The sequence below is a fragment of the Hoplias malabaricus genome, chromosome 2 (assembly GCF_029633855.1).
Source record: "Hoplias malabaricus isolate fHopMal1 chromosome 2, fHopMal1.hap1, whole genome shotgun sequence".
Classification (NCBI taxonomy): Eukaryota; Metazoa; Chordata; class Actinopteri; order Characiformes; family Erythrinidae; genus Hoplias; species Hoplias malabaricus.
This window is the reverse complement of record NC_089801.1, coordinates 32502532-32515491: the sequence shown is the minus strand read 5'-3', so window position 1 is coordinate 32515491 and position 12960 is coordinate 32502532. Positions and strand designations below refer to the sequence as shown.

General features: G+C 42.2%; 1 protein-coding gene across 3 annotated transcripts in view; it reads left to right on the top strand.

Moving 5' to 3' along the window:
- The window catches only part of tmem132e (transmembrane protein 132E), a 293081-nt gene extending 280579 nt beyond the window's left edge, over positions 1-12502 (top strand). For 2 of the 3 annotated variants that reach the window (XM_066660166.1, XM_066660165.1), the window contains exons 8-9: positions 4019-4213; positions 8127-9255. In XM_066660166.1, coding sequence (XP_066516263.1) covers positions 4019-4213; positions 8127-9194 — 1263 coding nt within the window. In that variant the 3' untranslated portion in view covers positions 9195-9255. The other variant, XM_066660167.1, reaches the window with a different exon arrangement.
- Positions 12503-12960: the final 458 nt, after the last annotated feature.

Sequence of the window (12960 nt, the reverse complement as noted above, 5' to 3'; positions counted from 1 at the left end):
TGTGAATAGCCCTCATACAGCGCCTCTCTCTCTCTTTCTCTTTCCCTCTCTCGCTCTCTAGTTTCTTTCTGTAGTCCAGATTACTCTTATTCCCCGTAGATTAATTGGCTCAGGGTGCAGCGGGTGTACGCCGTAATTAAGTCTGAAAAAAACACAAGAGCGTCCTTATCTTTTGCTTTCTGAAAGCTCTTTAAGAGCACAAAGCTCTCGCCTGTTAAAGCACAGACATCAAACACAGGTAGAACAGCAAGCACAATAAAAACTAATTGCAAGCTTCTTGGATGCAAAACAAATGCTCTCTTTCTGGCAGAAGCTCTTTCTCTCTCTCTCTCTCTCTCTCTCTCTCTCTCTCTCACTTTTGCACCACTCAATTTCATTCTTTCCATCTACTTCCCTTCCCACTCTCATACTCAGCCACTCTGGAATCCTCCAATACTTTCTCTCTCTCCCTCCCTCTCTCTTCTATACCTCTCTCTCTCTTCCTATCTCCTCACTTTGCCATCTGTCCATATCTTTTATAAGGTATCTTAACTTTTATTTTTCTTTCAATCTCTTCTCCCTCCTTCTCATTCTCACTTTCTCTCTAACCTCTCTCTCTCACTTATTTTCTTTCCCTCTCTTCCTCACACTTTTCTCTCTCTCTCTCTCTTTCTCCCTCTTTAAACATGTACCTCTTTTGAAGCTTGTCTGTAACTGGATGAAGAAACAAAGCTGCAGTAAACTGTTGAGTTTAATTATACCTTTGTCCTTCTCCCTCAGTCCTCCTGGGGGTATGGCCCTTTCATCCGGAGAGTGAAAACCACCAGAACATAGAATAGAATGTGGTGGTCAGTGAACAGTAACAGACTGATCCAGGACACTGGGGCATTCAGGGAGCCAGCCAGAAGAACAGTGGACTTACACACATCACGTTAAAGGACATTGCATGGTCCTAGACAAAGGGACGAGGGCCTGGGTTATGAATAAATATTTGTGGATATCAGAAGTTTTTTCAGTGATAAATGGCAAAAGTGTCGTGGCAGGACTTCTCATGTACGACTGAAAATGCCAAGCGGAAAAAACAGACACGAAGACGAATGTACTTTGTGACTGCAAGATGTGTGCGGTTATGTTAGGGACGTGGCACACTCATTGTCCATTTTATCTGCTCCACTGACTATACACAAGCACTTTGTATTTCTACAATTACAGACAGTAGTCTTACTTTCTTCTACTCATTCCACCCTGCTCTTCAATGGTCAGGACCCCAACAGATCCACCATAGAGGAGATATGATTTGGCATGTAGTCAGACACAGTAGCTCATCTGCTGCTGCACAGTCTGTGTTGATTGTCCTCTAATCCTCCATCAGTGGACACAGGAAACTATTAGTTGGATGTTTTCGGCTGGAGGGTTTTTAAAACTCAAGTAGTCCCACTGTGTCTGATCCACTTGCACTAGCACAGCACCACTCCACGTCTGAGAATGATCTACCACCCAAATCATACCTGCTCTGAGGTGATCCTGTGGATTGAAGCTCAGGGTGAAATAGGGATAAAAAGTAAGCAGAGAAGCAGATGGACTGAAGTCTGTAATTGTGGAAACTACAGAGTGCTCCTGTATGGTCAGAGGAGCTGATAAAATGGACAGTGACTGTAGAAAAACGATTCCTAAAATCAATGATCGCTCAGTGTATATATTTGATAGCAGGTGTAAATGTGGCATTTTTTTTGGTGTGTGCTTTAATTTTTATGGCCATATTATTCAATCCAAGTCTTCCTGTCCTCACACCTGCCAAGCAGGGTGCCATAACTACCTCCAGTTTATAAAGTACATAAAACTCCATCAATGCCAAGAGCGCTCATTTTGTGGAGGGAGGGTTCTTTTTTCTTGTTCTTCAGAGAGACGTAATCCTAGCGTGAAGCCAAATGCGCAGTGGAGAGGTCGGAGATTTCCGACCGCTATTAAAAGTCATTATGGGCTTTCAGGGCTAAATGGCCGAGAGCTGAAGTTGCTGTACTCCCCGATCTGTCGCTAGTTAAATCTGGCAACCTCTGAGTCCAGAGCGATTGAGCCAATTTTAGGGCCCATTATTGCTGCTAATGTTATGCTACTGCTTTTTGAAACAGGTTCAACTGCTATGAAAATAATGTTGGACTGTTTTGTTACTTTAAAGCACTGGCTGTTTATTCATCCCTTCCATACATTTGCTTACAGCTTTTTATTCAGTTATTACTTAGGTAATAATGCAGAATATTTGATATAATTATGTTATAACAGATTCTGACTGTGGTAATGGCTTCCAATGTTCCCAGAACTCATGGTTGCAAGAGAAAATCCTTGTATCCCCAAATTTGAATCAGTTGAATAATTTATGTATTTGAATTTCCCATTCAAAGTAAGAATGTGTTTTCCTTTTCCAATTAAATAATGTTTGGAGATACAAGGTTTTGTCATGACAGTGGTGAATGATTGGAATCTTTAGCAAATGTATCTCTGAGAAACATAAACTGATGCTGCAGATCCTCTGTGCCTAGATTTAAAAAAAAAAAAAATCTGAACTGCAGTAAAAAGCTCCTGCCAACACATCTGCGCTTCTTTAATTCCTTCCTCCAGTTCTTCCTGGTGCTCCAGAGCCCTCGGAGAGCATCATCATCTCCTTCAGTAATTCGCTGTGTTATTCCAGCGCTCCACTCAAGCTTCTCCAGCTTTCTCCAGCAGAATTATTTCTGTATGTGAAATGATAAACTCATCATATGCCACGTGGTATCTGCTCTCCAACACAATCCCTCAGCTACTGCACTTGAGTTAAGGATAGAGTGCAAAAGAAAAGCCTGTGAAGTGTTGTATACTTTCTGGATGTTATTATTACATTAAAATACTCATACTATATATATATATATATATATATATATATATATATAGTATGAGTATTTATATATATATATATATATATATATATATATATATATATATATATAGTATGAGTATTTTAATGTAATAATAACATCCAGAAAGTATACAACATATATATGTATACACACACACGCGCACATAGTAGTTTGCAAAAGTCAGCCACCATTTTAGACCTCAACTTCACTGAAGGTGATTGGGACTCTAATAAATGCAAAATGTGGACTGCAGAAATAGTAAAGATGTTTTATTTAATTGTTCAATTATGTTTCATTCATAACTAATATTAATTATATATGTTTTCTGCTTTTCCTTTCACTTAAACTGTGTTTATTGGAAGTTAGAATTTTACAGGATCATAATTATTGCATGTTTTACACATTAATATTTATATGAGTAGATGCTTACAAACATGTAATATTTATGGAGCATGTGTATGACCAATGTGTCCTGACAATATATGAAAACAAATGTGTGTGTGTTTGAGTGCACATTTGAGCATATATGCTTGTGTTTGTCTGAGTGTGGCTGTGTTAAGTATAGGCTCCGTTTTCTTTTAGCCAGGATACCTCATATGGCCTTTATTCTTAACCCATATCTCATAGCCTTTAGCCTGCTGGGTGGGAGGACAGGGGTCCTCTAATGGCTGTAAAGTGGCCAGTTTGTGGTTTCACTCTGACAGCCCAGTGTTTGGGCGGCAGGTGTGCTATTCTATATTTTTTTTTCCCCGTCTTTCTACTTTGTCCTCTGGTCATATAGTGTCTTCAGAGTGTGTATGATCCTCCCACTAAACACTGCTGTTACACTGTCACTTTGTGCTCTGCCTCTCAAGCTGTCTTCTATATTACTGTCTTTCTTTGTATTCCTCCCTCTCTCTCTCTGTCTCTGTGTTTCAGTCACTCTGTATTCAGTCCCATGTGTTGGCTTGAAGTTTAAAAAGCCAAGTGACCGTCCAGTATCAGTGCCTGACCTCACTAATGTTCATGTAGCTGAATTCCATCAAATCCTCACAGCAGTGTTCCAACATAGAGTGTGAAGTCAACCTAGAACAGCAGAAAATAATGATGTACCTATTAAATTTTTTATTTTATTTTGGCTTATCCCTCTAACCCCCACCCCACCACAGGTTGAGTCTCCATTGGCAGTAGAGGCCGTGCTGGGGGAGGCGCAGTTCTCTGTGGTGGACGAGAAGGTGTCTATAGTGGATCTGCGCGTCCATGCCATCGCTGGACTGACGCTGAGTCTACAGCCGAGCCCTGGTAACAGCCACACCATGGTTGCCAAGGCAACTGGGCTACAGACACTCTCCTCTCTCAAGCAGGTATTATTATTATTATTATTATTATTATATCATTGACCAATCAAAAACATGTATCTCAATTTTTGGCAATTTGAGCACAGCAGCTGTCCTACACACTGTGTAAACATTTCATGATGAATGAGCCAATAGAAATGCTCCAAAATTACTTATGTTGGAATAAAATGTTTTTTGCATTGATTTCCATTAAAAGTAAAATTTTACACTTCTCCTATAAAGCTGTTATTTTGGGAGATACATGGTTTTAATTGGACAGGGACGATATAATACTTGTCTGTTTTCTTGTGTCCTTCCCCAAAAAAAACAAACAAAGGACTTTCGCTTGATGCCAGTAAAGAATAACCAGCAGTGACCTTATCTTTCCTATTCCTTCTGAAAAAGTTTCCAGAAGTTGAGTGGTTCTGTAGCTGACCTTTCGGCTTGTTTTGAGAGCACTAGATTATAGTGGTCAGGAATGCAGCCGAGCCCTTTTTCTTCCGACAGGTGCAATACTCCTTAGAAAAGACACACAAGACGAATGAATCAGAAAAATTTAACTAGCCATTTCAAGATCGGGGGGAGGTTTCCATGAGAGTGCTCCATACGGTAACGCCGGTTGACACTAGTGAACATACCTGCTCTTGCGAAAGTTTAAATCTGTTGTTTCGTCAGACAGAAAAACTTCTGAGTATTTCGGAGTGTTATCATTTTTTTGGACCTGTTCTCCTTCAGGAAAACATAGTAAGTTCAAGGAATATTATACAGAGGTGTCCAGTAGTCGAGTAGTAGAGGGATCAGAGTCCTGCATCTTTTGTTTTGGTAGCTTCTCGGCTCAGATATAATTATACCCCCCCCCCCCCCACACACACACACAAAAATTAAAATATGTCCACCAATACATTACAAAATTAAAAATTATACAAGTATTATAATAATACTAATACTAACTATGTTTAATTTATATGGGGAATTTCTATTACCTAAGGTCACTTAAAATAGAGATACGAACAAAAACACAGAACAGAACACTCAGCAGTGATAAATGTAGACAGCCAAACCCGAAGAAAGCATTGACACTGATGCACAAGACCAAAAGAGCCCCCTACGACAGGTCACTGTTACTACCAACAGTATCAGCAGTCACTAGCTGGAAATAGGTCCCTTGGTCAACGGTTCCAGCTGACAGAGCATCGAACGCAGTCAGGCAGCCGCTGAAACAGGCACCAGTGGTCTGCAGGCTGAGCCCATAGCATCACCAGCTGGAAAAAAAGGGCTTTGGTCTAGCAGCAGTGTTAGCAGCTTATAGCCCCCCAGCAAAGCCAACAGGCTCCCTTGGTCAGTGGTCCCAGCCAACAGTGCAGAGAAAGCAGTCAGGCAGTCGCAGAAACAGCAGCACTGGTTGGTTGGCCCAGCTCAGGAGGAGTGTGGGTATTTACAAGAAAAATACACAACGAAGAGCAGAAACAAGTTAGACACATGGATAGTGTTCACACAGCAGGTAAAATCGGATTAAATCTGTTTTAACAAAACAAGAATGATGTGGACCTGAGTACAAGAATCACTCACAACGGTCATGGAGTGGCATAGAAGGCTGGTCAGAGAGAGTTGCATTGCTACAGATCGGATATGGTTCGGATTTCAGTAGCATATATGAAAAAGGGTCTGATCTAAAGCAGTCAGATTTAATGGGATTATTGTAGTTCACACAGACAACACCTCTGTGTCACAAATGAAGAAATAGACTGCATTTGGGCTACTTTTACCTGCTCTATGAACATAGCCATGGCGAAGCTGCAATCAAGCAATGCGACACCAGCGTACTCTCAGAATCTGCTTCAGACTCTTTGTTTCCTGTAAGATTGTGTAATCTGGACTGGACCAACTGATGGCATACACAGACAGAGATAGTCCTCCTCAGGTTCTGAGATCCATCGACCAATTAGCTCTTGCTGGCTCTGCCAGCCTGGCCCCATAGGTGCAATAAAGGACTGTTTGACATTCAGACGTATTCAAATCTTCCCCCAGCATCAGCGCACCGAATGAGACGGTGTCTTGCTTAATAAGGAGCCAAGAACATGCCGCCACTTCTGTTCCTTCCTGCTCGACTGGCAACAGGGGGGAGCGGCGTACATTTGCTTTGTAATCCTCCCAAAGCTTTAATTGAGGCCTGCGTTTTGGAGCGAGGCTCTCCCGGATGCCTCCATGCTAATTTGCCCCAACATCTTGGGCAGATACCCCAGCTCCGCCGGCGGGAGCTTGAGACTTCGCTTTATTTCCTAGCTGTCTTTCTTCTTCATCTTTTCCACTTTTCTGTACTCCAAACCCAAAACAGCATCAAACGATGGCAGGCCACTCTCAGTTCATGCAGTAAAATCTAATTGCCACCCCCCCACTCCCTCCGCCTCTCCTTCTCCCACCCCCGCGGCTTGTCCACCTTTGGATTTAATTAGTGTAATGTATCGCCCTAAGTGCTCACGCCGTAAAAGCCAGCGATGACCCTCCTCTGTTCCGGTCGCTTAGCTCTCAAAGGAGAGCCTCCAGCCGCTGCAGCATGGCTGTTCTGCTAGCCAGGAAAGTTCGCCCTGGAGCCCTCTCTTGCGCTTGCCATCCCTGCAGCAGCGATGATAAATGACCAGTGCTGCGGAGAGTTGACGGTCACAGTGTCAGCGGAGGGGTGCTTTGTCCTCGCTCATGCTTCTGCTTCATCCCACGCACTATTCCCCTGATGTGTGTCACCATTTTATTTCAAACTGTGTATGAAAGAACTCACACTCATCTGCCACTCGAGATCTTTCCCCTCATCCGGCTGCCTGGAACGCTCAAATAATTAATGCGCCGTATGCTAATGTGTTTTTTCTTTTCCCAGTTTTGGATCGACTACAGCGCTCCCCAAATGCCCTCAGTTGTTGAGCTTCCACCTTAAAACAGTTCTCACATTTGCCGAACTATTCTCAGCTTAAACACTTCATCCCTCGTTTTCAAGCCAGACTGCACAGAAGCTAAAAGAACTGAGACTCGTCCTTCCTTTTTAACTCTTATGTAGAGTTCCAAAAGTTCATCAGCATGCCATTTCGCCTTCAATGTTTTATTCCATCCATGCATATCAAAGACGGCCTTCTTCTTGACAAGCGAGGATGACAGCGACTGGGCCACAATGTCAGAGCAACCTTGAAGGTAGCGACGCCGTCAAAGTCTTTTAAAGCTTTCGCAACAAGCCGTAACAGAGCAGAGCTAGACAAAACACTTCTTTCCCTGTCTGAGGAGCGGGGGTTGGGGGGGACCAGACGGAAAAATAAAACACACACTTTGGCATTGCTTGCTAAAAGCACACTGTCAAAATAGCATTTCCTTTAGTCTGCCTGCTAACAGGTGTAGGGCATGGAAGCATTGTTTTAGCTGGAAATTCAAGCAAAAGCCACAGTCAAATCCATACTTGTTCTGCATGTGATGCAAATGCAAGTCCCTTTCAGGCAAAGCAGGTGTGTAAAAAAAAATGTACAAAAGAATTGCAGCTTTGGGGTACCTGTGTGTGGCTTCAAGTTTAGCAATGTCTTATTTGTTTTGTTTCTTGCAAACTAGATACAGGCCACAGAGTATCGCTAGTGCTGATGGAATCTCTGTTCTCAAGCGCAGTGCTTTTTTGCAAATACAAAAAGTAGCCCTGTTAATCCCTAATTTATTTCCAAGAACAGCAAAGGAGTTCAAAGCTAGTGTAGTGCAAGATAGAATCCAAGTGAGTGCTCAGACAGTTTGATGGAGAAAGGTCTGTCTGAGCTACAGAATGTATAAAAGCTACTGTTTTCACCTTGTTATTGTCCTTTGTTGCGTGATAAAAGTGGGCAATTCCTCTGAAGCACTCCCTGAAAATTACATCGTACTTGAAGAAAATTGCTCATACTATGACTGATTCCCATTTCATTTTGCTTTCTTATTGCAGGAGGCCAGCCTCTCCATCTGGGTCTACTACAGCGACAACACAGCTGCCCCGCTCAGTACATATGACCCCAAGGACTACAACCTTAATGCCTCTACCCTGGACGACAAGGTGGCCTCGGTTCTGCAAGAACCTCAGCAGAGGTGGCCGGTCATTGTTGCAGAGGGAGAGGGATCTGGGGAGATTGTGCGTGTGGAGATGACCATTTGCGAAGCCTGCCAGAAGACCAAGCGTAAGAGCGTCATCGCTTCTTCTCCAGTTCATGTCAAGGTGCGCTTTGGACCTGAGGATAATTCAGACGAATTGGACGAACCAGACGAGGTGGAGTCTAAATTGCCAGTCAGTACTAGGAGAACCATAATGGATCCCCTAGGTGCTGGCCATGAACCTTCCAACGAGCAGCCGGCCAGTGTCCCTATCGACTACACCAATTTCCCCACAATCAGCAACCAGGAGAGGCCAACTGAGGAAGAAGAAGAGGAGACTGACGAGTTAGTCCATTCACCTCGTAGCATGACTGACCTGGAGATTGGCATGTATGCCCTTCTGGGTGTCTTCTGCCTGGCCATTCTTGTCTTTCTAATCAACTGCATTGTGTTTGTCCTTAAGTACCGGCACAAGCGAATTCCACCGGAAGGTCAAGCCAATATGGACCACTCACACCACTGGGTGTTCCTCGGTAACGGCCAACCCTTGCGAGCTCAGAGCGACATTTCCCCACAGACGGTGGAGAGTCCTAGTAACCCTTTGGAAGGGGTACAGACTTGCTGCCACGGAGACCACCACAGCAGTGGAAGCTCTCAGACCAGCGTCCAGAGCCAGGTTCATGGCAGAGGAGATGGCAGTTCTGGAGGCTCGACCAAGGAGCCCGGGGAAGAGGCCAGTTCGCCCACGTCCAAGCGCAAGCGCGTCAAGTTCACCACTTTTACCACGCTGCCAACAGAGGAGCTGCCCTACAACTCCATCCCCATAGCGGATGAGGAGGACATCCAGTGGGTATGTCAGGACATGGGCTTCCAAGACCCAGAGGAACTGCATGACTACATGCGCAGGATAAAAGAAATTGCCTAATATGGCGGCTAGGAGCTTTCTAAAAAACCGTACCTTTCTAATCTTCTCTTTGTTTTTTTTCTCCCCTCACTCTAGTGGAGTTATCTTTTCACACGAACGAAGGAGTGACCGAGGTCTACTGTCCTGTTTCTTTGGGGGTCGTATTTGCACAGTGCCATTTCACTTCTTCTAAATGTATCGGAACAGCGGCGAAAGAGAAGCAGCAACACAGAAAACACACGAAAGATAAATTACAAATGACAAAAAACACAAACAATAGATGGAAAGCCAAATACAAGACTAGAGGATCTTTTAATCACTAGCACAAATGGCTTTATTTGGTGTGTCATCTTTTCTCAGGCGATGAGGGCATCTCTAAGAGGAACCCAGTCTTTTGAGTTCTGAGCAAATGGTGTCGCGATGGATTCCTCAAGCGCTCCATCACTCCCGTTGGGAGGAGGTGTGGGTCGCCCTGCTGTGGACAGGATCTTTCTCAGAGGAATGATGCGAGTCTTGGCACTGTGTTCGTAGTTCTTTTCACTCTCTGTTTTCTTCTCTCTCTCTCTCTCTCTCTCTCTCTCTCTCTCTCTCTCTCTCTGTCGAACATCCGAGGATTCTTCTCCAACAAAGAGGCCTTTGTAGTGCAGATTTTAATTTTACTCAGAGAAGTGTTCTAGAGGCGTCACACTCATGGCGCACCCTATACAGTTCTATTACAGACAGTCTTTAGGACTTGGACACCATTTTGGGGGTTTTGAGGGAGGGATTTTATTTTTCTTTGCCAATATTGAAAAACACTGAATGGCTGTCTTATCCCCTTTTTTAGCATTGTCTTTGTGTGCGACACCTTCCATTCCTCTTTTCTCCTGATTCCTTTTTTGCATACTGTCTAGCATTTTCATACTTGCAGCCTACTGTTGGATGCCGCTCACTCATCTCCCTGGTTACGTCAGATGCCTTATTAAATGAATTTTAACAATCACAAACCTCTCTTTTTGTTGACACCGTGCTCGTTCGTGTTGGCAAGCATCCTAAGATTCAAGGGAGGGTAGTCACTAGCCCAAACTACTCTGTTTCTGCAATTGGTATCAGTGATGGGGAAGTAGCAGCTTTACATTCTGACATGAAATATATTCTCCAGCATTCATGTGCATGTACGGAGAATTCAACGCAGAGCTGTTTTCATTTCTCCCCTTTCAAAATTTGTAAATGTTTGTACTGTGATAATTATCTAACCATGCATAAACAACAATAGAGGACGTATTATGTTACCATGCATCGACATGCATGCAATAGTAGCCCCACCCTCCTTGTGTACATTTCACGCTTATCATCACATTTCTCCGTTAGCCCTGAGAGAGCCTGAACATCAGACAAGTGCTCGTCAGTCATCTGGATCTCATCATGTGAGTGTCATCATTATGATTCTGAGCGTTTCATATCATATTCATATATGAGACCATTCTCTTTCCCTGGCAAACATACAAAAGGATCTCTAATTAAACAGTTAAAACATGACAGATCTACTTGAACGCGTGCAGGATGTGAAATTCTGTGTGTAGCAAATAAATACAATTAATATTGTCGCGGAGTTTGTATGATTAAATTATGTACATATTTCTTACGTTATGCTTTTATTTATACATGTAGCTTTTGTTCCCCTTTTTTCTTGGTGTGAGGATTAGCAACACAAAGTTGTATCTGCCTTCTTACACTAGTAAACGCCAGTGGAGTTTTGAAGGTGGAAGTGCCACATTAAGTCGTGTTTTATACAAGATTTCTTTATTGATGCATAAATTAGAGCTATAATTACATTAGCTTGTTCTCTTTAGTAAATATTAATAGCACCACAACTGTCATTTACTAGTGTAGAAACATTAGATTTTTATTTTTTTGGGGGGGGAGGGCGTGTCCAGTAGGTTCGGGAACGTCTGTGCTGACGAAGCCAAGTATGGTCTGCTTCAGTTTTTTTTCTCCAGTAAACCACAGTTAACACATTCATTTAATCATTGTGTTTACGTCAATTAAAAGACACATTTTTCATTTTAATTAAGAGGAACCACCCAAGTCTACCATGCTTTTTTAAATGCATTTATCCTCTGTTCTTTTAACAGAGGCCCATTGCACTAGATGCCAGAATCACAGAGGCCCTAGTATTGACCCTTGCCTCACCTCATACATTCCCTTTCTGCCTTATATCATTTACAGGACTCCCACTGCATTCTAGCAAGTGGAATCTTCTTAAATGTAGTCAGCAGAGTTAATGTCTTAGATGACTGTAAAAATATTCTAAGCATATATTAGACATATTTGGGTTTTTGTTATTATTTATCAAGCAAAGTTTTAGCAGATATTGTAACTTAAAACAATGCATATACATTTTCTGTTTTAAAGAAATAACATTTAAATTCTGTATCATTTAATCATTATTTAAAACAATTAAAAGTTGTGTAGAACAAGTGAAATAATCTTAGAAACCTCCCACAACAACCTCACAATGTGACCTGTTAGATATACTGACTATGTTTAAGATGATTCCACTGAATAATAATTTCTTGCAGTACATCTTTTCAATACAAGGTTTATATTTAAGAGAACCCAAGTCTAACTAAGAGTAATGTTTTAAAATAGCAACTTGTACAAACAGGTTTACATCTTTTTTTATTATTTGAATAAAACTGTCCTTCCATTTCAAGGTGTAATCTGAATCAGATTTTTTTTTTTTTGAACCCAAATTTTCAACATCACAAATTTCAATGATGGTGTCTCAGGATGAATGTAAACCTTCCAGCTGTACTTTGACCATCAAGATGAGTATCATGTCAATGTATTTCCAAGATCCAGCAGTAGGGTGCTATGGCTTGATTCAGAAACACTACTTGCAAGTTTCTAGTAGCAGCTCATGGATATTCATTTGTTTTCTTTTCTATGAAGTGTTATCCATGTTAATGCCATGACCATTGGTACGTCTGCCTGTCACAATGCCCATCTTTGGCCTTTCAACTTGTTTTCTTCCCCTCCTTTATGTATATATAGTTATATGTATATGCAAAACCATTCTGTATTCTGATGTCTGTATGTTATTAAAGGAGCTGCTACTAGGTCTTTGCCAGGGCCACACGCTGTGATGTGGAGGGGTAGGGTTTTTTGGGCTGTACTCTATGGGATACCTGCTAACGCACGGTCATGGCACCACCGTGCTGCCTCACTCGTAATGTACAGAGCACTGTTAAAAATTACTCCTGTATTCTGGAAAAAAAAGAACAGAAAATGAAGAGAAAATCAAATCCCTTGTATTCCCCTCACTTATATGTAAGTACTAAAGAAAATACAATGCTTAAACTCTTGTGTATGGCCTCTTTAATGTTCACAGAATGGGATATTGGAATGGTCATCTGTGTGAATTTGTTTGTCAAATCGGTGTAACTACCATGCGTGTGTAAGCTTGGCTGCAGTTTTCCGCACTTAAATCAGTCTAGAAAAAGCCCAGGCTATAATTTTAGTTCGACCGAGGCTGCATTCTGATGGAAGTGCACTACCTCTCCAGATTAAATGTGGGGTAAGTACTATCTTGGTAGCTGTTGCTGGTTGTTCACATACTCATGCTTGGACACCAGTCTTGTCACTCTTTCAGTAATTAACATGTACGTGGAGAAAAGCTAATCATCTACATGCATTTTTGGCTGTGAACTGACCACTCGTACGGGTCATAAGGGATATGCTATATTTCTTCCCTGTGCCATAGTGTTCAAGAAATTTCATTTGTAAGCTGTTTATCAATACCAAC